At 41.7% G+C, this 22328-nt stretch overlaps 1 protein-coding gene and 1 long non-coding RNA gene across 15 annotated transcripts in view; one reads left to right on the forward strand and one right to left on the reverse strand.

Annotated features, from left to right (window-relative positions):
* LOC142361616 (uncharacterized) overlaps nucleotides 1-10661 on the forward strand; it is a 60019-nt gene extending 49358 nt beyond the window's left edge. For 7 of the 8 annotated variants that reach the window (XR_012764260.1, XR_012764259.1, XR_012764257.1 and 4 more), the window contains one exon: nucleotides 7061-10661. This is a non-coding gene — a long non-coding RNA (uncharacterized LOC142361616). The remainder of the gene's footprint in view (nucleotides 1-7060) is intronic. The other variant, XR_012764254.1, reaches the window with a different exon arrangement.
* Nucleotides 1-22328, reverse strand: part of LDB3 (LIM domain binding 3) — a 127603-nt gene that overhangs the window by 39117 nt on the left and 66158 nt on the right. For 6 of the 7 annotated variants that reach the window (XM_075423018.1, XM_075423022.1, XM_075423021.1 and 3 more), the window contains exons 6-8: nucleotides 19053-19256; nucleotides 10655-10824; nucleotides 9649-9685 (exon numbers count right to left, since the gene is read on the reverse strand). In XM_075423018.1, coding sequence (XP_075279133.1) covers nucleotides 9649-9685; nucleotides 10655-10824; nucleotides 19053-19256 — 411 coding nt within the window. Of the gene's footprint in view, nucleotides 1-4825; nucleotides 5783-9648; nucleotides 9686-10654; nucleotides 10825-19052; nucleotides 19257-22328 lie in introns of those variants that run through there. The other variant, XM_009935097.2, reaches the window with a different exon arrangement.

Genomic DNA, 22328 nt, shown 5'->3' on the forward strand with positions numbered 1-22328 from the left:
ATGTGTCTTTTCTATTCAGTTGCTGAACCAAATCAGTGGTTTGAATTAGAGCAGATGTCATTCTTTCAAAATATGGATTACATTTTATTTTATAAATTCTCTTAAGGATTTTCTTACCTTCCCTCTCTCTCATTTGTAATCATATAACATTCTGGGTCAACTACAACAAATGCTTACGTGGAAATAAACTACTAGGAAGTTATTAGTATTCAGGGTAATTTTGCAGACATTAATGCAATTTAGAAGCGGAGTAAAGGAAGCAGTGCCAGTGTGATGCGATCAGCTGGTTCTCCAGCTCACCCTAATCAAAGCTCTGTGAACCAGTCTGACGATCCACAGACCACCGCGGAGTACCTCTGGGTTACACGTGCCTGTTGGAAAGCCTGCTACACGCAAGAGCTGCTTTGCCCTTGTTGGGCTGAAGGCAATGCAAGGGAGCGGTCAGAGAGAAAGGCAGCACTGCGCACTGGGATCGCCGTTAGCCGTCTGCGTCAGCGGAAGGATGCATACGGGAATTTTAAAGGTTGCTGAGTAGGCATGAAAGGGAGGTTAATTCCTGCCCATGCGAAAGTTAAGTGCTGGACAGGAACACGCAGAAGACTGAGATGGTAAAGACGAGATGTTAAATATAGGTCACTACACACGCACCCACACGCAAAATTCAATCTCGAGCTTTAATAAGCTCTGTTAGCTTATGCATTACTTTCTCTATGAACTATTATGAGAAGAGCTTCATAGTATTTGCTAATTTGATTTGGAGGCCTCACTCTTTCAATTTTAAGTGAGTATATTCATGTGGATACACCATACCTTACAGTCCCCATCTCTGATCAATTGGTTCTATAAAAAACTGGCTTGAAAACAAAGAATTTATGACCTCTAAAATAATTTTTCCCACAGAACTTTCAGGAGTATTTTGGGGAAAAAAGACATGATGTTTGATCCATTTTCCCTTCTGGTTTCACTCAGAATTCCATAGAGACAACTGAGTTATTTCACTGTTCCTATGGTTTTGTCACTCTTTAGGTACTAAAAGGTAAATGGGGATCAGAATATATTAAACTGATGTGCTCATTATTCTTTATTGCAGTTACATTCCTTAAATGAGAAAGCTATCTATAGAAGTCTGCTTTATTTCATGGGGTGATGTGGAAAAATAAGGTGTAGATTTTAAAAGGATTTTGGTAATCTGATTAGCATACAGATAGGAAGTTTTTGTCAACTGGGCAGGTCCGCAACGCTTATAATGGGAAATTCTGGTGAACGAAGGAAGGGGATGAAGGTCCCTTAGCTTGTCGTGGTGGTGTCGGATGACCTTGATAAGCAGCCGCAGAACAAAGAATGTTATTGTGCTTGAGAGCAAATTTTAGTCAATTCATTTTCATGTATATTGCAGAAAGCTGTTGATTAAAGGCTAACTGCCTAAAGAAAGTCATTACCTGGTAATGCCATGTACCATACCAAATTCTAGTTAACTTTGCAGACTAAAATTCGTGCAAGAATGCATGTATTTTCTGATACATGTAATGGTAGCACAATGATAGTCCCAGTCACTGAAACTCATGGCAGACACTGCTAAAGCACCCCAAAATCAACTTAGCCCCTGTGGGAACCTGAGTGCACAAGTGAAAAATTGGTGTCACCTCTCCTGCCTCTGAAGAAGGCTTCAGACAGCCCTGTGATACGCAAGAGTCGGACTTTTCAAAAGTGATAAAGTAGTCCCTCAAATACTTCTTCCTTGCTACTGAAGATAGACTCCACACAGTTGTACATAATGAGAGAGAAACCACAAAGAAGAGAAAGCGACCTCTTATTTATTACATAGCAAAAACTTAACTCTCCTTCCCATGCGGACAGGCGTGAAAAGAGGGAGGCAAGGGAAGGAGCTACAGAACCTCTCTTCTTCTGTAATTTCTTCATGCATGAAAGGAAGAGAGGTCAAGTTCTCACGCCTGCTTTCCTAAAGCCACACTCTAGCCACGTCCCATCAGCACACACAGCATGCAGTCAGTGTTCCTGCTGCAAACTGCGCACTGCAGGAGTTGAGGAGGAGACCATTTGAGTAGAAGGCAAGGCAGCAGTATTCAGGAAACAGGTTAGTTTAGCTCAAACGGTCTTACACCACAGCAGAAAATGAACATTTCCCTGTGTCATAACCAGACAAGCAGATTTACCTGGAAAGCCTTTTGGGTTTGATTTCCTACTGGCATCAGCTTTGCTGTATCTTCATTAAATGCTTCTAACACTATGTTTTACTGGCAATATTGGGAAGGGCAGGGGGTTAACATCCCTATCCACACCCTGCGTTCTACTTTATTTTTGGCACAGTGGCTATTTAGAAGACAGTATTGTCACCAACCATTGTCCTCTGCTCCGCAGAGCAGTGATGGTTCAAAATATATTCAGCATGGGACAGACATGCCTGCCTGTCATCAGTGCCATTTAGAAGAATTACGCGACTCATCGAGTCTTTAATCAGGAACCTATTTTAAGCCTCACTGTCATTAACTGAGACTCATTTTCTTAGGCAAAACAGCAGATTTCTTCAAACGGTCAAGAAATACTGCAAGATGGGGCTGGTCAATCAGAAGCAACACATAGTGAGATAGGCCTGAGCATATCAAAAACAGGGCATAACCAGGCCAGACTTGACCTTTTGCTAGAAGAAAGCTAGTGGTTTCTTAAGGCTGTCGATGATTTCTTCTCAGCCCTAAGCCTGTTACAGTCTCTAGCAATAAGATGTAGTAGAGTGACAAATCCAGCCCAATTCCTCCACCTTACAGAAAAAGCCTGCCTCCTTCTTGGGAAGGAAAAACAAGACTTCTTAACAGTTATACAAAAAAAGATCTGTAACATTTATTTTCTTGGCTTGAAGATCGCCATGACAACATAAAGGCAGATTTTTGAGGAGTAAGAGTTAAGGAATTACTAGTCTGACTAGAAAAAAGAAACAGGACAGAAAAATTTGACTGACAGTTTAATTAATAAAGCCCATCCCTTGGGAGGTTTTTTGACAGGGACTGGACTAAGCAGTAGAAATGCGCTGTAGTAAACAATCTTGCCTTAGGGATTAATGACAGCACCTTCACAAAAGGTCTTCACTATTGCAAAAGTTCCCAAAGTTACCAACTATTGAAGAACGTATCTATTACTTTTTTTCTCTAATTACATGAAGAATTGGAATTCTATAAGCTCAGAGACTGTTTAGATTCTGTTTTGTATCCTCCAGGAAAAAGGATTACAACTATTTCTGTATCTGATTACATGGTCTATATGCACTGAATTTTTATCATTAAATCCACTGAAGCAGAGCTAAGGGGAAGGGGTTCCTTAATTACATCTGCATTAATTTCATATCTCAACCTATGCTTTTCTTATTATTAAGAAATACCTTTAAAAATAACATTAAGTGTAAACATTGAGATATCATCTAGACATTTTCTTTTCCATTATAGTACATGCACTAGGACTATCTGAAACAAATAGTATCTGTATTATGTTCATAAAACATTAAGGATACACAATTCCCATTTAAGTGAAAACACTGTATTATTACTTATGCAGAAAACCACTTAATGTCATTGAAAATTAGAACTGGAAGATTTTTTTACTTAGGTACATTTGATGTTTATGAAAAAAAAGAGTTAAATGCCTATTGATACTTAAAATTCTATGAAAATTTCCCATATATAAATAAAATTCACCCACTCTGAACCAAAGTTTGATCTTAGCAACATTCAGGAAAAGTTAACATGTTGCTCTGATTTCATGCAGTTATGCTGATTTTCCACAGGCACTAAGAAGATGGTATGATCAGAATCTGTTTGTGTTCCCCTAAGGAAAATACAGATGAATGTTGTATATTGAATGGCATGCCGACTGAATTGCTATGGTACTTATCTAAGAAAAGTGAAATGCAATGTAAAAGGAACTAGTGCTCACATACTCTTAAATCATACTCAAAAATTCCTTTTTTTTTGTAAAGTATGATAGCTAGATTTTTTTTTTTTCTTTAAACACTCCAGTATTTGGTTGTTTCATGCAAAATGTTCCATGAACAATAGCTTTTCCTTCCTTCTATAACACAGAAAAACAATGGGAGTTTGAATGAACTTTGTTCTTGTATGGAGTGCTGATATAAACCCCACGTGTTTGGAAGCAGCAAAAAGCATAAGAGTTTCAATCTAATCTCATGCACTAGTCTCTTTGATCAGAATTACTGCCACCAAGTAAAGGTACCCAATTTGCAGTTTATAGAAGTTCGAGGAAAAAAAAAAGTTCTTGATCAGAGCATAAACTATAAAGGGAAGTGACATTGCTCTTGGTGTGCTTTAAACAGAAAACAGAAATATTTGGGGGCCTTTGGTATAGGTTTGCCATATCTTGACTGACACATCTTAAAAGCAAATTTAAAAAAGGAATATTGTAATGTTGAAACAAAAAGATCCCATTCTAAGGACCAGCAGTGTCTCAAGTGCCTTCGCTGTGGGCAGAAATTAAAAATTATTTCCAGGGAATTCATATTATTCAACTGGAAATGCTAAACGATATTATCAATAGGTTGTCATCTAACACCTCTTAACTATGCGTTGTTTTCATTCACACCTAATACAATCTTTGTTCCTTTCTATTGTTCTTCCAACTGCTTTGTCAGGTTTGTTATAATTCAGGTAACTTAAAGGTCAGTAAGAATTATAGGTAACAGGGGAAAGCTTTTTGACCAAATTTTCTATTGTGGAAAGTAAAGTTCTCCTTCTTTCAGTAATCAGTTGCAGCAGTTCTTGTTTTAAAACAGAATAAAGTACTGTGTAAAACAAGCACAGAATTATTTTAGTTTTAAAACCTTTTATTTCAGATAAAGCATGCTGCTATATACAGAAAAAAAAACACGTGGGTCAAAGCAAGAGCAATACAGAATGGGCAACATATTCCTTAAAACTTACAAGATGCTTTTAAAAACTTCAGTGCACCAGCAGTACTACATATTCTTCTCACTCCTAAATCAGCTCTAGCAAAACATCATTTCCTCACAGATCCTGAGCAACCACAGCTATCTCTGGCTTTCATATAATGACAAATTCAGGTTTCCAACAGAAAACTTACAGCAATGGTTTCAGCAAATGACTTCTACCAGTATAAGATATTGAAGAAATAGAACTTCACATTGCTAATATCTTACTTCAAACGGCATCACTCAACTACGCAAACTAGGTATGTTGTACATGTAGCAAAGTCTAGGCCAGGCTCAGTCAGTTTTCCTTTTCATCCTTCTTTCTGCTACTTAATTATCTTTACAGCAGTAAAACTCAGTAAAAGTCTCTTTCCTCTTCCTCCTAAAGAAATACTGTCAATAACTTCCCTCTCATTTTCATCTAGACTTAAAGTCAAGGGAGTACTGTAGTGATGTTTTCCTGTATAATGAACTTACATTTGACATAGGAAAGGACAAAAGCTACTCTACTTTATAATGAAGAACATGAACCAGGTTGTAGCATTGTTTTTACTTTTGGTGACGGTGAATGGCTACCAGGCTATCAACAGAAATCTACAGAAGACAGGCACTCAGAGCAAGGCCCTAGCAGTAAGTCTTTCCTGCGTGTTTGGCACTCGTAGGCTCTAACTCAGGACAGCAGTTAATTTTTACTGTAATTCTGTCTCATCCATTTGCCTGCTAAATGTGGGCTTTTAACTTTTAACATTAAGGATTTGCGCCGATAGGCCGTGATGCCAGTTGCGCAATTTGGCAAAGCGTGGGCTGTTACGTTCCGTTTCAAACCTTTCCCTGTGGCATGAAGAAAGAGAGAGAGAAACAGAGACAGAGAGAGAGAGAGAGACAGAGAGAGAAGAAAGAAAGGAGGGAGAAAGAAAGGGGTTAGGGACCATGGCTTCCACTCCCCTGCCTTATAAGTAGGGCAATGGCAATTTATTTGGATTTTTTCGTCAGCTTTCAAATCACCACAAAGAAGGCTGGGTGTTCCTTTTTGGGCTGTATATGAAAGGTTTTTCAGTTGTTCATTTCTGAGAAGTAACTCAATATAACTTCATATTCTCTGACTTGTGCTTGGTATTACAGGGCTGCTTTTGCTAGAAATGCAGTGTAATCCCATTGTTTTCCTGCCAACAGATTCTGTCGGCTTTTTCCTCCCTCCCCCCCAGCTGAGCAGTCAGTGAAAGTTAACTCCATACAAGAGCAAAATTAATGCAAATATTTTCCATTCTGTAATACCTAGGTCAGTCTATATATGTATATCTATATCCTGCTATCTGTCCTGTAAGGACCATCAGCCACTTTTTATAGCTTTTCTCAGTATAAGTGAGTATAAGTGTTGACGTTTGTATAAATATTTCTAGTCATTTGAGTCAAAAAGCAGAATAACATGGGATTTTCAAAGCACAGTCCTCTGAAGTACTGGCCATCTCCTGCAAATGCCCCCAGCTACCTTTGCAGACTGGGTCAAGTTGTAAGCAATGTTCAGCACCTCTCGGGATTTAAGCTTTTCTAGATATTCTATAGTTTAAATTCAGATTTTGCAAATAAAAAGGGGAAGGAGGAGAATGTGGGATGAGAGCACAGTCAGGGAGAAATACATCAAACAGAATGGAAAATAAAATGTTCTTGTTATTTGCAAAATGTATTTGAGTCACTGCAAAGAGGGTAGTTTTCCCCTCATTATTTACACCCAAAACGCAAGACAATTGCATTAATGCAGTGGAACTTGAGAGTGAAACCAGCCAAACAGAAATGAACAGACTGGGCTGGTTTTACTCCTCAGGCTGAATAAAGCACAAAACAATAAACAGAGTAAATGCCAACAAATTCATTGATATTTCTAAATCTTCTGTTCCTAATAACACAGTGTCATGCAAGTAACACTCCTAAAGGAGTCTTGATCTATGACTTCTCAAAATTGTATTTTATGCTTTTGAGTAATTAAAAGATATCAAGTATTCCTAGCTGAAATGCTGAAACTTCATGGTGGCATTTTTTCAAGTTACATGGGAGCATACTAGCTACAGTGGGTCTTACATGAAATTTAAGAATTCTTTTACTGTTTTTAAGGTTTACCCCTCCATTCAAGGAACCGGTATTCAGAAACACCCGTTTGGCTTGAAATGGATACCATCTTTCCAGACAACATTGCATAACAATCATCACAACAGCAAGGGAAAGTTTTCATAGCAAGTTATAATCTTAGGTGTGTCTTCAGAACAGCAGTGGCATGAGCAAAGGACACTCGTGCAATGCGCTCGTTAATATTAACTGGAAGGAATATTCTGCCACCTGAAAATTGCCAAGCTTTATGGGTTGTTCGGAGCACACGTCATGAAGTTAGAAGCAGCAACACAGAAGTGACTATTTTTATGTAAAACAGTTCTGTCAAAAATAAGCCACTTTTTTTTTTTTCCCCCCAAGTGTTGGAAGAAACCTGATCACCACTTCATGCAGTTCATGCCGACTACACTGCAGAGCTGACACAAAGAGACGAGAGAAAGCACCAGAGAGAGATCGCTCACAGCATGCCCCAACACCAAAACTCCCCACACTGTCAAATCTCTGGCAGTTTAAGTTTTGGAACATGAAGGATTTTTCCAGAATGCCAGCACAGCATGGGATTCATGCAACACTGAATTCTGGCAAGACTCAGGTTCCACAGCTCCATGGAAACCTTTTGCTTTGGGGAGCCCAGGAAACCTTCCAGGTGATCCCAAACTGTGGGCATGGAGAAAGGTGTGGTTGTCCAGGCTGTCTGGAGTAGACACTGAAGAGGAGCTTCTACTCCATTATTGTGCTGCAAGAGTGGAATTAAAGTTCTGTGCATCTGACATAGGTTGTTCCATTCTTTACAAATCAAAAGTGGCAGAGGCCTTGCCAAAGGATGAAACAGAAGGGGTACAGCAGGCCCAAAAGAGCAGTACGTGACGGATGTGCGCCTAAGCCAGGGCTGTTGCTCCCAAATCGGCGGTGGATTCTGTGCAACGTTTGAGGTAGGTCCCAAGCCACCAAGACAGGACAAGCACCATCAGGTAGGTAAGAAGGAGACCTCATTTTGTTCCCTGCAGTAGAGCTCACGCCAATTGCTCTGTACCCTGTAACCACCTAGTATAGATTCCCTTCTGCCTCTGCTACCACTGAACGCCCTTGAACCTCTTTAGGTAATACAGCTGTGCCTAAATATACTCATAACCATAACTGTCCTTGTGAAAAAAAGGATAACACGGTGATACCTCAAAGCTGCAGAAAATGTGCAAAGCACAGTGGATATAGTCACGTACTTTATTATGCTGATTAGAACGTGCAATTTACACATGTTGATGTGTTAGTAGATAATTATTTTCAACGTATCTGATACCATGTTAAGTTCCCAATATCTAGCGTTTTCCAAAGCCACAGACTACAGCTAGAAAGATTATTTCTTTAAAACAACATATTACTCTCAGGCGTGTATGGGTGGACTGTTAAGTTCAACACAGTGCTTTAAATCCCATCATGGTAAGGATTTGGATGTGTGCCATTACATCAAAACAGATAATGCACGATACATTTAATAAGAACTAGGCTTGCACATTGGAGGGAAGAAATAAATCCATGAGGGATGTAATGTCAAGCCTGATGTCCAGGCACCTTGCCATGAACTTCGGTGAACTGCAATGGAAGGTTTATAGCAAACATAAACTGAAAGTATACTTAGTGTATTTGCACAGGGAAGTTACAGACCTCTCTCTCACCAGTTCAACACTTGTAACTTGCACTGTGATCAAAAGCTCAAAACCTTTCCAGAAGCCACAAGGCAGTAAAAAAAAAAAAAAAAAGAAGAAGAAATGGATTGAGTATTGAACACATCACAAACCCAGCCAACGGCTTCGAGTAGCTAACGTGATTCAGGAATTTTAAGTATGAAAATAGAAAATCAGGCGTGCATGCAGGATGCTCTGATTCAACTGTGGTTTTTAAGCTTAACAGAAGAATCTCTAATAGATCTATTTCCCGGCTATGCAGGACAACATAAGATGATGATAAATCTTTAATTCCTTGTCATATCTCTGAACATATCCACTTTTCCTGTATTTTTGGTAGATCATATGAAAGAAATACATTTATCCACTAGCAAAAGCAGTCCTGTGCTTCCATATTCTACAAATTTGGTTGTATTTATTCCAAATAAAACATAAGCATATGATTACGGATATGGATGGAAACAACTCCTTTACTGTCTCATTTCAGGAGACTCAGATGTCAGTCACAGGGTCATCCAAATAAATTGCTCACAAATTTCAGTGCTGTCACAACATTATATATGTTCATCCAGTTACACAATCAAGTAGTTAAGCAGGGCTTGGTCTCAGGAACTCATTGCATTCACACACCCAGTAAAGTACATGGAAGTTGCATGTGCAGAGAGCTTTCAGATTTGAACACATACTTCAGAAACTGAGCACTGTCTTTCCTAAAAACATGCTAATTTGTTATCCTTTTCATTCAAATGCCTCTCACTGACAGCATTTAAATTCTAGTAAATTTTAAAGTAAATGTATTAGAATATTTTAAGACAAAAAGATAACGTACACTCATATTAATGCTGTTTTAAAACATTATTTGGTTATCAGTAAGGATAAAACCGTATTTTTCACAGGGAATTAATTGCCTACCTCGACCTCCTCAGGGCTTCTTCATCTGGATCTTGCACTGCAGGCAAAAAAATGATTGAGTTAAAAAAAAAAGAAAAAAATTAGCTTTATGAAGAAATTATACGTTATTTAGAAATGTATCAAAACCTGTCTAAAGGTGCCTTCATGCTGACTTTGCAGCTGTGGATTTTGTAAGAACAGCCTGAAGGGGAGCATTTCCGTAGAGCTCAGAAGAAGGATGTTAGTAGGAAAGTAGCTGTTACAACTACTTGCTCGTTCATGTATTATCACAGCTGTAGGCAATGATTCTACAGACAGGGTGTGCTGTTTTGTAGGAAAGCACAAGAGGCAGCAGCAGATTCACAGGAGGAGGAAATACTAAGTGTTTCCCCTTAATGTGGGAAAGGTCCCTGAACTTCCTTCTCTCTAGCTCAGAAACAAGCTCTGAGATTAGCGCTAGGTGGTCAGAAAAACATTTCCATAGGCAACAGGCATTAAACTTCAAGCTCCCGTGACACTTGTAGCAGATCTAGGTTTAGGTAACGGCTGACAGAGAACCACAGGTTCAATACAAATGGTGAGCCATCATTTTTTTTGACCCCTGGAAGTCACTTCTGTAACAGCCTGTTAGAAGAGATACAAGTTGCTTATCTTTCTTCTAATGAGTCGACAGCTGTGTACGTCTAGGCTGCTGGAAAATGAAATGTTACACTGCAGAGATTAGATTTGTAAGTCAGAAGAACTACGGGGTCCCAAATGCTCTTTTACTGTATAGTCTGTTATACTCTTATGGCAAGACCCCTGGCAGATCACAGAATTTTCTTCCTAAAGCATAAGGTGGGACTGAACACTTGGATTTCCTAGTTCCCTCGAGTTACACCCAGGGTTCTCCAATCTTAGCCCTCACTGACAATGACTACAAGCTGGACATGAGTCTTACTTGAGTGTCAGTTGTAACACTGGGCTAAGAAAATAAAGAGATGAATCTAAAATCAGGATGAGGGGGATGCTTTGTTATTTGACTTACTGTACTCCGTTCCAGTCATCTGGGCAAGGATGCGGAAAGACTTAGACTGCAGATTGGCGGAACGACGACTCCAGTCTTCGGTTTCATCTTCGGGCTTGTTCTGAGTTTTAAGCACAGCCTGATACACCGGAGAGGCACTGTCTACATGAGGATCTTTAAGAGGAAGGGTACTGCAATTCAGAAAGTGAAACGTTGTGAAAGAGTACGTGGTAGCTTTCATCCCAGCCTCCCTCTGGTCTTACAGCTTCTCATCCAGAGTAACAGTAATCCAAAACATCGCTTTGAAAACATCACTTTTTTAAAAAAATACATAGATCAATTTTATGTGAATTAAGAATGATATGGCTCATTCTGTCTTTGAAATGGCCTGTTACCATTCAAAACCACGTGAAAATGCTTGGAAATGTCTGTTTGTGATTCCTCGGCCAATAAAGGAGAGTATACCAGGCAAAACCATCTCTGTCTCTGAGCATTCTTGTCCCATATTATTTCTTATAAATACAGCTTCATGCTGATACTGTTTTGTATTAGGTCTTATTACAGTTTTGGCCAGTGTATTTTAAGGTTGCATCAGAAATAAGAAACATATTTCATTATAAAAGTAATGTGATAGGCTTTTATAGTTTTTTCTAGAGATGATTATTCTTTGCCAAACTCTGAATTAAGCTTCCAGCTGCCATAGCTGTGGATTCATTGTCTACTAAACACGTGAAGCATAAAAAGTCTAGACTTGTACTCAGGATTTGCATATATGTTTTGTATCTGAAACCTTTAACAGCAGAATGTATCTCGGAGTCTTACGACATCTCTCATCACCTTGCAAAGTGATACATCCCGGAAGAAACTTCCAATTTTGCACACCTAAAGTTGAAGCCACAAACCTCTGTAGCACCAGTGAGGTAACCTCTCTTTGATTTATGGTGTAAGCTAGAAATGGACTTAGTAACTTAATAGCTTTTTTTTTACCCCTGCAAAAATAACTTCTGCATAGCAAACAGTTAAAATTAAATATTAACAGAGCTGCAGAAATATACACTGAGGGGATGATGTGTGCTCAGAGTAACTTGGCTCCTCTAAATACAAAGTCTATTTTTGAAGCAAGTGATTTATTGTAACAGCTTTAACATGCTATTCCATATAGAGCTTTGCAAGCAGCATGCTCAACTTCATGAAAAGTGAGAAATCACAGAATCACAGAATGGTAGGGATTGGAAGGGACCTCTGTGGGTCATCTAGTCCAACCCCCCTGCCGAAGCAGGGGCACCTGCAGCAGACTGTAGAGGACCTTGTCCAGGTGGGTCTTGAATATCTCCAGAGAAGGAGACTCCACAGCCTCCCTGGGCAGCCTTTTCCAGGGCTCCGTCACCCTCAGAGGGAAGAAGTTCTTCTTCATGTTCAGACGGAACTTCCTGTGCCTCAGTTTGTGCCCATTGCCCCTTGTCCTGTCACTGGGCACCACTGAAAAGAGCTTGGCCCCATCCTCCTGACACCCACCCTTCAGGTATTTGTAAGCATATATCAGGTCCCCTCTCAGCCTTCTCTTCTTCAGGCTGAACAAGCCCAGCTCCCTCAGCCTCTCCTCGTAGGAGAGATGTTCCAGTCCCCTCACCATCCTCGTAGCCCTCTGCTGGACTCTCTCCAGTAGCTCTTCATCTTTCTTGAACTGGGGAGCCCAGAACTGGACAGAGTACTCCAGATGGGGCCTCACCAGGGCAGTGTAGAGGGGAAGGAGAACCTCCCTCGTCCTGCTGGCCACAATCGTCCTAATGCACCCCAGGATCCCATTGGCTTTCTTGGCAGCCAGGGCACACTGCTGGCTCATGGTTAACCTGTCATCCACCAGGACGCCCAGGTCCCTCTCCACAGAGCTGCTCTCCAGCAGGTCCACCCCAAGCCTGTACTGATGCATAGGGTTGTTCCTCCCCAGGTGCAGGACCCTGCACTTGCCCTTGTTGAACCTCATCAGGTTCCTCTCTGCCCAACTTTCCAGCCTCTCCAGGTCACGCTGAATGGCAGCACAGCCTTCTGGTGTATCTACCACACCTCCCAGTTTGGTGTCATCAGCAAACTTGCTGAGGGTACATTCTAACTCTTCATCCAGGACGTTGATGAAGAAGTTGAACAAGGCTGGGCCCAGTACTGACCCCTGGGGGACACCACTAGTTACCGGCCTCCAACTAGACTCAGCGCCGCTGATGACAATCCTCTGAGTTCTGCCATTCAGCCAGTTCTCTATCCACTTCACCGACCACTCATCCAGCCCACACTTCCTGAGCTTCCCTAGGAGGATGTTATAGGAGACCGTGTCGAAAGCCTTGCTGAAGTCTAGGTAGACAACATCCACGGCTCTCCCCTCATCTACCCAGCCAGTCATGCCATCGTAGAAAGCTATCAGATTGGTCAGGCATGATTTCCCCTTGATGAATCCATGCTGACTACTCCTGATAACCTTCTTTTCCTCCACTTGTTTGATGATGGCCTCCAGGATAAGCTGCTCCATCACCTTTCCTGGGATGGAGGTGAGGCTGACTGGCCTGTAGTTCCCTGGGTCCTCCTTCTTGCCCTTTTTGAAGATTGGAGTGACATTGGCCTTCCTCCAGTCCTCAGGCACCTCTCCTGTCCTCCAAGACCTCTCAAAGATGATGGAGAGTGGCTCAGCAATGACATCTGCCAGCTCCCTCAGCACTCGTGGGTGCATTCCATTGGGGCCCATGGATTTGTGGATGTCCAGATCGCTTAAGCAATCCCTCACACAGTCCTCCTCGACCAAGGGAAATTCATCCTCTCTGAAGGCTTCCTCTCTTACCTCCGGGTCCTGAGATTCCTGAGGGCCTGCTTTGGCACTGAAGTCTGAAGCAAAGAAGGCATTCAGTAGCTCTGACTTCTCTGCATCCTCCGTCACCAGGACACCCGCCTCATTCAGCAGCGGCCCCACGTTGTCCCTAGTCTTCCTTTTGCTGCTGATGTAGTTGAAGAAGCCCTTCTTGTTGTTTTTGACATCCCTTGCCAGCTTCAATTCCAGGTGGGCTTTGGCCTTCCTCGTCGCATCCCTGCACGCTCTGACCACATTCCTGTACTCTTCCCAAGTGGCCTGCCCCTCTTTCCACATTCCATGGACCCTTCTCTTCCACCTGATCTCTGCTAGAAGCTCCTTGTTCAACCATGCAGGTCTTCTGCCTCCTTAGCTCAATTTCTTTCTCAGGGGGATGCACCGCTCCTGAGCATGGAGGAAGTGACATTTAAACAGCGACCAGCACTCTTGGACCCCCCTGCCTTCGAGAGCCTTGGCCCACGGGATTCCTCCCAGTAGCTCCTTGAAGAGGCCAAAGTTAGCCCTCCTGAGGTCCAATCTTTTGATCCTGCTTATTGCCCTGCTTGCTCCACACAGGATCCTGAACTCGACCATTTCATGGTCACTGCAGCTGAGTCTACCTCCAGCCTTCACATCCTCCACCAGTCCCTCCTTGTTTGTTAATACAAGGTCCAGCAGAGCGCCTATCCTTGTTGGTTCCTCCACCACTTGCATCAGAAAGTTATCATCGATGCTCTGTAGGAACCTCCTGGATTGCGCCTGCCTAGCTGTATGGTCTTCCCAGCTGATGTCAGGGTGGTTGAAGTCCCCCATGAGAACCAGGGCCTGTGACTGTGAGGCTACTTGCAGCTGCCTGTAGAAGGCCTCATCAATTTCCTCCTCCTGGTCAGGTGGCCTGTAGTACACACCCACAGTAATGTCACCTGTGTGAGCCTGTCCCTTTAATTCTAACCCATAAGCTCTCCACTTGTTCCTCATTTGGCCCCAGGCCAAGCTCAATGCATTCCAGTTGCTCCCTCACATATAGAGCAACTCCCCCACCTCTCCTTGTTGGCCTGTCTTTCCTAAAGAGTCTGTAGCCATCCATGACAGCATGCCAGTCATGCGAGTTGTCCCACCACGTTTCTGTGATGGCGACCAAGTCGTAGCCGTCCTGCTGTATAATGGCTTCCAGCTCCTCCTGTTTATTGCCCATGCTACGTGCATTGGTATAGACACACCTGAGCTGGGCTGTCAATCTCACACCTGACCATGGCACACCAAGCCTAGGCTCATCCCTAGTGAGCTGGGCGATGTCCCCTTCCCCCTTCGAACCTAGTTTAAAGTCCTCTCAATGAGCCCCACCAGCTCGTGGCCAAGATTTCTTTTTCCCCTTTGAGACAGCTGCGATGCACCTGTTGCCAGCAGGCCTGGTGCTGTGTACACCTCCCCATGATCAAAGAAGCCAAAATCTGACCAATGGCACCAGTCCCTGAGCCATCTGTTAACCAGGTGAGTTTTGCTGCCCCTTTCAGTGCTGTTCCCTGCCACTGAAGGGATGGAGGAAATCACTACCTGCGCCCCTGATCCCTCAACCAGTCACCCCAGTGCCCTGAAGTCCCTTTTGATGGCCTTGGGACTTCTCTCTGCGATCTCGTCCCCGCCAACCTGCATTACCAAAAGGGAGTAAAAAAAACATTATTACGTACACGTAATCATGTATTACGTACACTGTAATAAGAATATTACCAGGGAGTACCTTAATATTTTCCAGCTGGCACACTCCTCCAGCACTGCATAATGTACACTGTTTTAATGGATCTGCAGCTAACAGTAGCATGGGATGTGTTCTTCAAAACGTGTGCTTATATATGCTATGGACCCAAAAGCTCCCCATCCCTTTAGGATTTTTGTTCTATAAGAGAAGAATTTATATTCCTCCTAAACCCCAGTGTATGCAAACTTCTCACTTTCTCGAGGACCCAGCAGGCTACAAAAGCCAGTTGTTTCAGCACAATCACCTGTGTGATGGAGCACAGCTTAAAAGAAAACCTGACACTTCAGTTTAAGCTCTGCCACAAAACATGAAAGTTATGTAAAAACGTGTCTCAGCGTGGAAGATGCCCTGTAGGACGAAGCAGCGTTTTCCAGCTCCTTTTTTAGCTTATCTTTCCTAGACCACTATCTTTACAATATCTAACGGCTAGCAGGTATGGAAGGCAGAATGTAGACTTGTTTATTTTGGGAAGGGTGTGCCATCAGTGGCTTCCACTAGTGTTGCTCCCTTGTGCACCAGTGGACAAACTGGTGCCATACCCTTCTTCAGGTGGAAGACAGGCAAGAGAGCATAGTCTTCCTCTTCTGGCCCTTCATACACGGCAGCAGGGCTTGCTGGGGCAGGGGAGCAAGCGCAGCAGGGAGTTCTGCCTTCTGCTGACTTCATGCAGAAAGTCTTTCAATGGAACCGAGGTGACTCTGTGACGCCAGGCACTTCAGGCCTATGCCTCAGGACTGACGGAGCGCGCAGTACCCTGCCCTCTACAACTGGCACAGGCGACTGCCTGGTTTTGGCCAACGGTTGACTTTATATCCCCAGACTGAGTTTTTAATCCTGCTGAAGCTTAACAAACCGCTGTGTGTGATGATAGCAAATTTCACAGCCGCAGACAGTTGTAGTGTGGGTAATAAACCGTTGGACAGATCATACTGCTGATTTCAGCCACGGACTACTGTGGCAACAGCGGTGTGCAATTCATGGACAGTTCAAATTCCCTTGTTGAAATCCTCTACCTGAAATGCTTTTTTCTTGTATTATGACCAATATACAAAAACAGCCCTTTGAAAGTGTATGTACAGATATGCTGTTAGCTCAAAGGTAGTCAAAAACCACCAGAGGCTGGACCACGAATTTCACAGTAGCAATGTGTGGCATTAATACGACATATTAATATCCTTATGGTAGATGATTAAGGCAGGAAATGGAGTTTGGTGAATTAACCTTCCCTAGCAGAGTGAAACATGCTCATATAAATTGAACTAAATTAATGCAATACTTTGGAATATTTCCAACTCTGTCGTTAATGCAACAGGCCTTTTTCTTTCTTTTTTTTAAATCATAATTATATTGTAGATGAGTAACTAGGACATATGAGACACTCAGCATGTAATTGTAAAATAGAGCGCATTGCTCATTATGAGCATTTCATAAACCTAAATGTGACAGTTGATTCTTGCAGACAGCCTGAAGATGCACATAACCATGTTAATACCTCTGTTATACCTCTTTGTAATTTGATTGTTTTTCCCATCTGGGTGTGTATGTGCAGAAATACCATGCATCTTTAAGCATATTACTTTAAATAGATGTTATTGAAAAAAAATTCTTCCCAAAGGGGTCAGAGCTTTTGAGGGTTTTTCGTATTATAGCCTAAGGTATTTTAGTAGGATTCAATACAAAAGTGTTCTCCTTTTCCACATCATCATACAAGTCACACATTATTAACATTAAAACAAGCTTTAAAGACAGTCAAACCTCTCTTAATAAGTAGCAATGTGATTTTTTTTTCTTTGGAGTTCATTATAAACTAAGGTTTACAATGTGAATCACTCCCTGGAGTCATTATTCACATTTAATTTAAGTAGATAATACAGAAAAGCTTAGGAATGCTGCAGTGTTCTACCCCTGATACAGACATACAATGAAATATTATGACTTCAGATATTACACTGATTCCATCTATTAAAAAAAAGCTCTAACAGGTAAAAAAAACCCCAACCCACCAAACAACTCATGCAGACTGGTACATTATCCAGCCAAGCCGATTTAGTGTAGAGGATACACAAGACTTTAGTTTGTACAACCACATAATTGATTCTGCTACTAGAACTGTTAGATCTTAATCCTGATGAAGTTGTTGGATTTATGTCTACTTACATGATGTGTGAATTTGGCTATAACTGCATAATGGAATTTAGAAGTTTGACAGAAGTGTACTTGACGTGTACTGATCACATGGTTTTAATGCAGCCAACTCTTGGTTCTTGGTATATCAAAATCAATTAAACAAAGCAACATAGAGTGAGAAAAGATACAAAGTCAGGCCATGCAAATTTTTCTACCTAAATGTTCCAGCATGAGGTCTGAATAACTGCCGTATAAATAATTTATATGCTTTCCTTTGTGTTTTCCATGGTGATCCAGTACGCGTGGGTTATTTTGTAAGCGACGTGAACCGGATTCTGATCTCACTGACTTAAGTTAAAATGTCACTGATTTCAAATGGTCAAACTAGAAAACGAATTCTTATCTTAAGCCTGTCTACTCTTCATCACTGATAGAAGAAGCAAGCAGTCTTTCCAGCTATTGTCTGCCACAGAACGGAAGCCCTTCAGATCTGCAGCCTGAGCGTGCTTCCCACTTTATGTACACCTTGTGGCTCAGGGCTTATCTCTAACGTAACATGAAAAGCCCAAAGCACAGTCATGAAGTGCTGAGGCCAAATTATAGGCAGAAAATTGAGACAAAATGAAGCAGTACACAATCTGATGGATATACCAATATATCATAAAATGTCTCATATAATCCATGCCTATGAAGGATGGGAACCATTATAAAGAAGACTGACAGAATGAACTTCTTTCACTGTACTTGGCTAACTGGAAATACGGGAGGTTCATTGAGCCATGGTCAAAACCAACTAAAGGTATTGTTTGGGATCCATCGTTAGGGAGAGTTGCGATGAACAACAGAATAATATTGGTGTAAAATATAGGGGTGAAAAAAAGAATTAAAGAAAAGAGAAAAGAAATGGTCAGCAAAAGGGAACACAAGCCAATACATAAAACTTCTGCATTTTGAGTAAGCCTGCAGCTAACATATTGAAAAGAACCTATGTTAAAATGTGTTGCTATACCTATGTTTTGGTGTCACAGGAAAAGAAGGTAAGTGCTGTTTTTGGTAGAAAGATACCCAATAAGAGAGAAACCTGGCTACATTCATCGCACATGTAATTTCAGTTAAGCCATAACAACTGCGGATAAATTCATCAGGCAAGATTACCAGAACATGCATTGGGAAAGCAGAATTATTAAAGATCAGTGGATTTTGCCATAGTCCAAAGGCGCAGGACACATGTACAGTATGCAAACTGGGGACAGAGACAACACAGCGCAACACTCCATTCTGAAGGGTAAAACAGTAGCCAGTACTAAATACTTTACCATCTTCACGTATCAATAAAAATTCTGCCCCCTCCCTTTCCCGTTCTTTCTGCGTTATGCATATAATGCCGTGGTTATCACAAAGCACGGTCACCATAAATGAAAAGCCATCCAATGTCATACACAGAGCACGAGATACATTTTTGTGGGGTTTACCAGTTCAAGGAAGAATACCAAAAAACAAATGTTACATTTTCTAACTATCCATCCTGTTAACTTGAAAACGATGAAGTGCTTTCAAACACTGTCTAGGGTTTATTTGTATTTTTCAGGTGTACGATATTCCAGGAAAAAAAGAGTCCAGGAAGAGCTGTCGTGTCATGCAGGTAGGGACTGTTAGACGTGTCATGCAGAGAAAGAGCATTCCACACATTGCAGTAACCTTACCTAGCAAATTCTCCACCCTGGGCTTGCGCCTGGCCTGCAATTGCATCCATGATAGCATCTTGGGAATACATGCTGATTGGGGTGTTATACTGGGCGTGAATGATCGTAGCCTTGCCGCCGAGGCCTTTCACCTCAATGGGTTTGTGTGTAGACAGGGCAGAGTCCTTCAGGACATTGGGGTTGAAACGCTCCGTGAACTCCGTGCTGGGTCGTGCGAAAGTGAGGTCCAACAGGGACGGAGGGGAGGAGAGGAGAAAGGCGTGACAGGTAAGGGAGAGGAAAAACACCGACAGAGGAGCGTGCGTGTCTATGCATGGCACCTCACCATAAAAGCTCCTGGTCAGAGGACAAGAGACAGCGTAAGTAACAAGCAACAGTTAAAAGCTGGCTGTGCTCACGGATTTTGTGTTGGCTCACAGATGTATAAGGAGAAACAAAGGTGAAACAGCTGTCATTGTATAAAACATCATGACAAATCCCTAAGCATTGCTGTGATACACACACAAACGTATATATATGCATGCCCATGGAGGTACATACATACACACTGCAGAGAATTCTCAGTTTATTCACATTCCGTCTTTGAGAAGGGTCTTACAAAGCGCTAGAAGGTGCAACAGGGTCAACATGTCGAGTCCTCTGTTATTTACAAAGTTTCATCACTTTCAGTCTCGATTATTAATCAAAAGTGAAATTTAGTACTTGTGCCTTTTCATCTTCAAAGCTTTCCTCACAAAGACTAAATTAATCTTCCCAAGATCTCTGTACAGCCAGCCGTAAGTGTTACTATAGCACGATAAATGGTCAGTCTTGGATCAAAATATCCTATGTTGCAATCAACAGGACAACTGCCTTTGGAAGAGCAGCCGCCATATTCTCCAGTGCCTCCATTTATGATGAAGGATTTTTATTTGAGAAATGGAGCCATGAGCAAGTTCACTGAAGCTCCCATTGCAACAGAACGAGCCAGTTTAATGCCAGACCTCAGCTAAGCTCCTGGCTTCCTTGCAGTGCCTACTTACACATTGTTCTAGCCCTGGAGTTCGAATGAGCAAGCTCAACCTCAGCTGCCAGTCACTGAAGTAGCTGCTCTTCCTAACCTACGGCGGATCAGATGAATCACTGCTCTGCTGTTCCTGTCCCCCCCAGCAGCAGAAGGATGCCAGCAGTACAGGTTCCGTATGCTCACCAAACTGGGAAATAAAAACTTGGGGAAACAGTGGACATTTCACAAAGGTTTCATTCTGAACTGAGCCCAAAAGCTAGAAATGCATATATCTCCCCCCTAAGAAATTCTGAAAGATGTAATCCTGTTTGATTGGACCAATTTTCCTTTTCAGTTTAAAACCACTACACCATAAGTTCATGAGCTAATATTAAGTCTTTCACTGAATTTTTTCTTGTGACTGAACAACAGCTTCTCCGGTTGGCAAGGGAACAATGGTGTGCCTGTCTGCCATGGCTCGGCCCCAGAGGGTGAGCGTTAAATCCAAACCCTCAACCCGGCATGGAGCAAAAGGGAAAATCAAGTAGAGCTGGCAGCCATCTGACTTAATCCTCCAGAGATTATCCATGGTGATGTGCCACCTCTGAACCCAGTCAGGGGATTCCACTATGTTTCCAGCCTTTTATTTGGTGGGATACCCTGACTGAAGACGGAAAGTAAGAGAGATACAGTCACACATCATTCAGAATACTCACTAGATCATTAACGGACACATGCTGAAGGAACAGAGACATAAATAAGCACATGCTGTATTACAGCCACAGCCTTTAGTTGCACACATCAACATTTTAAGGGAGGGAATTGGGAAGCTGCATTACGCATTCAAAAAGTGAAAAATCATCTTTTTACAAAGACATTTTCACATTTAAAATATCTTTCCGTTCACTATTCATCAACAACGACAACATCATTACGACACTGACATCACCTGTTGAGAGGTGGTGTGCAGAGACGTGCAGGTTGTTACACTCTTGACTTTGCAGCATGCACATGCTTCACTTTAACACCGGTATCTCCTTTCTAACACCCTAACCGATCACACGACAATTATGAACACACAGGTCCTCGAGATCTTGAATTTAGTGTTCTCTTCCCCCTCCCGTTAGAAGTATTGAAGAGATTCTAAGCCCAAGGTCTGAGAAGGTTATGTGAATGAAGAGACAGAGGTTAAATATGCCACTTTTAAAGAATCAAGTTCAAAGCAATTAGTTTCTACAATCAGTTACAAAAATAAGAACCAGTAATCTCAGAACAGCCTGAACTTCCCTAATGGTAGCAGCAGTAGTGATTTACGCTTTCACTTGTGGTATTTCAACAGTTTCAGTGTTGTCTTTCAAGAGGTTTGAGCCACATTACGCACACCAAGGCAAAACTTCCACTGAAGTTAACAGGATTCCCATAAAAATAAGAGAAAAGAGTACATATTTTCAGTTGCAGAGTTTTCTCTATAACTCTGGAATAAACAGAAGATATTAGTGCTTATAAGGGGTGCTGTGCTCTAGGACAAAGTGACAGAGGTCAGGACAGTTGGAGCACCTCTGCAAATGAATGGAATTATTCTACCAAGCTGGAAAAGGATCAAGGAAAATAAATCCCAAAGCAAGTAAGATTAAATGACTTCAGCTTTCTAAGACAATAGTAACTGAATAATTATCAATGTAAATTGTCCAGAGTTTCATCACTTCAAAAGGAGTTGCGTCATTTGCATGACATCACATCCACACCTCATTAAAATCAACAGAGAATGCCAGATCAGTGTAAATTATAGACATTAAATATTATTTCAGCTTTATGTATTCTACTACTTCTTCTCTTGCCGGTTTAAATCTGACATGTAACTAATATAATTATTTATTTTATGCTGAATTTAACCCAGTCTCTCCAGCAATCTCTGGACAACATTCAGTTCAGAGACCGAAAGCGGGAATGTAGAGACAGTCCTCTGCCCTTAGAAAACTAAAGGGCAAAAGCTGAGGACACAGTGAACTTTCCTAAATAAAGCAGATCAATCACATTTTCAGATCAATAGTTGCCTCTTGTTTGGGCAATACGCTAACTGAGGCAAATTTTTTTTTAGATCTTTTCCCTATCAGTATCTCATACCAACCTAAATCTGAATTTCAGTGGAGTGGGACTTTGGAAATTAATTTAATGCTGAGTCTAAAAACACATCACTAATAACACATTAAAAAAGGCTCAGATAAGGCTGCCCAAATCCTGACAGCACAAAGACTACCTAAAGAGTTAGGAGGTATTAAACCCCGACTAAT

Source organism: Opisthocomus hoazin, chromosome 6, assembly GCF_030867145.1.
Source record: "Opisthocomus hoazin isolate bOpiHoa1 chromosome 6, bOpiHoa1.hap1, whole genome shotgun sequence".
In the NCBI taxonomy this organism is placed as follows: domain Eukaryota; kingdom Metazoa; phylum Chordata; class Aves; order Opisthocomiformes; family Opisthocomidae; genus Opisthocomus; species Opisthocomus hoazin.